This window comes from Oncorhynchus nerka, linkage group LG19, assembly GCF_034236695.1.
Source record: "Oncorhynchus nerka isolate Pitt River linkage group LG19, Oner_Uvic_2.0, whole genome shotgun sequence".
In the NCBI taxonomy this organism is placed as follows: Eukaryota; Metazoa; Chordata; class Actinopteri; order Salmoniformes; family Salmonidae; genus Oncorhynchus; species Oncorhynchus nerka.
This window is the reverse complement of record NC_088414.1, coordinates 33,757,352-33,762,548: the sequence shown is the minus strand read 5'-3', so window position 1 is coordinate 33,762,548 and position 5,197 is coordinate 33,757,352. Positions and strand designations below refer to the sequence as shown.

Genomic DNA, 5,197 nt, shown 5'->3' with positions numbered 1-5,197 from the left:
CAACACCTGCCTCTGATTGAGAACCATATCAGGCCAAACATAGAAGTAGACAAACTAGACACACAACATAGAATGCCCACCCAGCTCACGTCCTGACCAACACTAAAACAAGGAAAACACACAAGAACTATGGTCAGAACGTGACAGTACCCCCCCAAGGTGCGGACTCAGACCGCACAACCTAAACCTATAGGGGAGGGTCTGGGTGGGCATCTGTCCGCGGTGGCGGTTCTGGCGCTGGACGTGGACCCCACTCCATAGTTGTCTTAGTCCACCTCCTTAGTGTCCTTTGAGTGGCGACCCTCGCCGCCGACCTTGTCCTAGGAACCCTAACAAAGGGCCCCACTGGACTGAGGGGCAGCTCCGGACTTAGGGGCAGCTCCGGACTGAGGTAGCTCAGGACTGAGGGGTAGCTCAGGACTGAGGGGTAGCTCAGGACTGAAGGGTAGCTCATGACCGAGGGGTAGCTCAGGACCGAGGGGTAGCTCAGGCCTGAGGGGTAGCTCAGGACTGAGAGGTAGCTCAGGACTGAGAGGTAGCTCAGGCTGGTTGACGGCTCTGGAAGATCCTGGCTGACTGGCGGCTCTGGCAGATCCTAGCTGACTGGCGGCTCTGGCAGATCCTGGCTGACTGGCGGCTCTGGCAGATCCTGGCTGACTGGCGGCTCTGGAAGATCCTGGCTGACTGGCGGCTCTGGAAGATCCTGGCTGACTGGCGGATCTGGCGGCTCCATGCTGACTGGCGGCTCTGGCGGCTCCATGCTGATTGGCGGCTCTGGCGGCTCCATGCTGACTGGCGGCTCTGGCGGCTCATGACAGACGGGAGACTCTAGCGGCTCTGGACAGACGGGAGACTCTAGCAGCTCTGGACAGACGGGAGACTCTAGCAGCTCTGGACAGACGGGAGACTCTAGCAGCTCTGGGCAGACGGGAGACTCTAGCAGCTCTGGACAGACGGGAGACTAGCAGCTCTGGACAGGCGGGAGACTCTAGCAGCTCTGGACAGATGGGAGACTCTAGCAGCTCTGGACAGACGGGAGAGTCTAGCAGCTCTGGACAGACGGGCAGCTCAGGCGGCGCTGGGCAGACGGGCAGCTCAGGCAGCGCCGGACAGGCGGGAGACTCCGGCTGCGCTGGAGAGGAGGAAGGCTCTGGCAGCGCTGGACAAGCGAGGCGCACTGTAGGCCTGGTACGTGGTGCCGGCACTGGTGGTACTGGGCCGAGGACACGCACCTCATGGCGAGTGCGGGGAGCTGCCACCGGAGGGCTGGTGCGTGGAGGTGGTACTGGATAGACCGGACCGTGCAGGCGCACTGGAGCTCTTGAGCACCGAGCCTGCCCAACCTTACCTGGTTGAATGCTCCCGGTCGCCCTGCCAGTGCGGCGAGGTGGAATAGCCCGCACTGGGCTATGAAGGCAAACCGGGGACACCATGCACCAAACTGGTGCCATGTACATCGGCCCAAGGAGACGCACTGGAGACCAGATGCGTAGAGCTGGCTTCATGACACCTGGCTCGATGTCCACTCTACCCCGGCCGATACGAGGAACTGGTATGTACCGCACCGGGCTATGCACCCGCACTGGGGACACCATGCGCTCCACAGCATAACACGGTGCCTCCCCGGTCTCTCTCGCCCTCTGGTAAGCACAGGAAGTTGGCGCAGGTCTCCTACCTGGCTTCGCCACACTTCCTGTGTGCCCCCACCCAAGAAATTTTGGGGGCTGACTCTCGGGCTTCCATCCACGCCTCCTTGCTGATCTCCTCCCAAGTCCATTTTTCCAAATAATTCTGCCTCTCTTGCTGTTGCTGCTGCTGCCTCTCCTGCTGTTGCTGGTTTTCACCACGCCGCTTGGTCCAGTTGTGGTGGGTGGTTCTGTAAGGGATTTCCTCCTCTTCGTCTGAAGAGGAGAGGCGAGAAGGAGGACCAATATGTGGCGTGGTAAGTGTTCATGGTTTTTAATGAGAAAAACTGAACATGAACACATACACAAAGTAACAAAGTGAAAACCCGAAAACAGTACCGTGTGGCACAAACACTGACACAGGAAACAGCCACCCAATTATTCCACCTTCACACTGTTATTTTTCCCCACTAACCGCCCGCATGCCCCCCCCACGCTCCCCTCCACCATGCTCCCCACTCCCTTCCTCAACGCTCGCCACTCCCCTCATCCACGCTCGCCACTCCCTTCCTCCAAGCTCCCCACTCGCCTCCTCCACGCTCCTCACTCCCTTCCTCCATGCTCACCTCCACCACGCTCTACAGTCCCCTACTCCATACTCGCCTCCTCCACGCTCCCCACTCCCCTCCTCCATGCTCCCCACTCCCCTTCCTCCATTCTCCCCACTCTCTTCCTCTACACTCCCCACCTCCACGCTCCCCACTCACTTCCTCTACACTCCCCACCTCCACGCACCCCACTCCCCTCCACCGCGCTCCCCACTCCCCTCCTCCACGCTCCCCACTCCCCTCCTCTACGCTCCCCTCCACCACGCTCCAACACTCCCCTCCTCCATACTCCCTTTCCCCACTAACCTCCCGCATGCTCCCCATTCTCCTCCTCCAAGCTCCCTCCACCATGCTCCCCACTCCCTTCCTCAACGCTCCCCGCTCCCCTCCACCACGCTCCCTACTCCCTTCCTCCATGCGCTCCACTCCCTTCCTCCACGCTCCCCTCCACCACGCTCCCCACTACCGTCCTCCACACTCCCCACTCCCCTCCTCCACGCTCACCACTCCCTTCCTCCACGCTCCCCTCCACCATGCTCTCCACTCCCCTCCTCCACACTCCCCTCCTCCACCCCCCACTCCCCTCCTCCACGCTCCCCACCTCCATGTTCCCCACTCCCCTCCTCCACACTCCCCACTCCCTTCCTCCATGCTCCCCTCCAACACGCTCCCCACTCCCTTCTTCCACGCACCGCTCCACCACACTCCCCACTCCCCTCTTCCATGCTCTCCACTCCCTTCCGCCATGCTCCCCACCTCCATGCTCCAAAATCCCCTCCTCCAAGCTCTCCACTCCCTTCCTCCATGCTCCCCATTCTCCTCCTCCATGCTCCCCTCCACCATGCTCCCCACTCCCTTCCTCAACACTCCCCGCTCCCTCCACCACGCTCTCCACTCCCCTCCTCCACGCTCCCCACTCCCTTCCTCCATGCGCCCCACTCCCTTCCCCCACGCTCCCCTCCATCACGCTCCCCACTCCCTTCCTCCACGCTCCCCTCCACTATGCTCTCCACTCCCCTCCTCCACGCTCCCCACCTCCATTCTCCCCACTACCCTCCTCCACACTCCCCTCCTCCATACTCCCTTTCCCCAATAACCTCCCGCATGCTCCCTATTCCCTCCTCCACGCTCCCCACTCCCTTCCTCCACGCTCCCCTCCAACACGCTCTCCACTCCCTTCGTCCACGCTCCCCACTCCCTTCCTCCACGCTCCCCTCCATCACGCTACCCACTCCCCTCCTCCATACTCCCCATCTCCATGCTCCCCACTCCCTTCCTCCACGCACCGCTCCACCACACTCCCCACTTCCACGCTCTCCACTCCCTTCCTTCATGCTCCCCACCTCCATGCTCCAAACTCCCCTCCTCCAAGCTCTCCACTCCCTTCCTCCATGCTCCCCACCTCCATGCTCCAAACTTCCCTCCTCCAAGCTCTCCACTCCCTTCCTCCATGCTCCCCACCTCCATGCTCCCCACTTCCATTCCTCCATGCTCCCCACTCCCCTCCTCTACGCTCTCCACTCCCTTCCTCCATGCTCCCCAGCACCATGCTCCCCACTCCCCTTCCTCCATGCTCCCCTTCCTCCATGCTCCCCACTCCCCTTCATCCATGCTCCCCACTCCCCTTCCTCCATACTCCCCACTCCCCTTGCTCCATGTTTCTATTGTCGAGGTAAATTATTCCACCTTCACACTGTTATTTTTCCCCACCAACCTCCCGCATGCCATCCCCACGCTCCCCTCCACCATGATCCCCACTCCCCACTCCCCTCCTTCACGCTCCCCACTCCCCCCACTACGCTCCCCACTCCCCTCCTCCATGCTCTCCACTCCCTTCCTCCACGCTCCCCACTCCCCTCTATCACGCTCCCCACTCCCCTCCTCCACGCTTCTCACTCCCTTCCTCCATGCTCCCCTCCTCCACGCTCCCCACTCCCCTCTATCACGCTCCCCACTCCCCTCCTCCACGCTCCTCACTCCCTTCCTCCATGCTCCCCTCCTCCACGCTCCCCACTCCCTCCTCCAAACTCCTCACTCCCCTCCACCACGCTCCCCACTCCCCTCCTCCACGCTCCCCTCCACCACGCTTCACACCCCTCGTCCATACTCCTTTCCCCACTAACCTCCCGCATGCTCCCCATTCTCCCCCTCCACGCTCCCCTCCACCATGCTCCCCACTCCCTTCCTCAACGATCCCCGCTCCCCTCCACCACGCTCTCCACTCCCCTCCTCCACGCTCCCCACTCCCCTCCTCCATGCTCCCCACTCCCTTCCTCCATGCTCCCCTCCACCACACTCTCCACTCCCCTCCTCCACACTCCCCTCCTCCACACTCCCCACTCCCTTCCTCCATGCTCCCCTCCAACACGCTCCCTATTCCCTTCCTCCACGCTCCACACTCCCTTCCTCAACGCTCCCCGCTCCCCTCCACTACGCTCCCCACTCCCCTCCTCCATGCTCACCACTCTCTTCCTCCCACGCTCCCCACTCCCTTCCTCCACGCTCCCCTCCACCACGCTCTCCACTCCCCTCCTCCACGCTCCCCACTCCCCACTCCCTTCCTCCACACTCCCCTCCACCACGCTCCCCACTACCCTCCTCCACACTCCCCCTCCTCCACACTCCCCTCCTCCACACTCCCCACTCCCTTCCTCCATGCTCCCCTCCAACACGCTCCCAACTCCCTTCCTCCACGCTCCACACTCCCTTCCTCAACGCTCCCCTCCACTACGCTCCCCACTCCCCTCCTCCATGCTCACCACTCTCTTCCTCCACGCTCCCCACTCCCTTCCTCCACGCTCCCCTCCATCACGCTCCCCACTCTCCTCCTCCACGCTCCTCACTCCCTTCCTCCATGCCCCCCTCCACCACGCTCTACACTCCCCTCCTCCACGCTCCCCATTCCCTTCCTCTACACTCTCCACCTCCACGCACCCCACTCCCCTCCACCGCGCTCCACACTCC

The 5,197-nt window shown here is 62.5% G+C and overlaps 1 protein-coding gene across 1 annotated transcript; it reads right to left on the bottom strand.

The window, feature by feature from the left end:
* Nucleotides 1-4,419: 4,419 nt before the first annotated feature.
* Nucleotides 4,420-4,890, bottom strand: LOC135562545 (uncharacterized). The gene has a single exon (XM_065005045.1). The coding sequence runs from the start codon at nt 4,888-4,890 to the stop codon at nt 4,420-4,422; it is 471 nt and encodes a 156-aa protein (XP_064861117.1).
* Between the last annotated feature and the right edge of the window lie 307 nt (nt 4,891-5,197).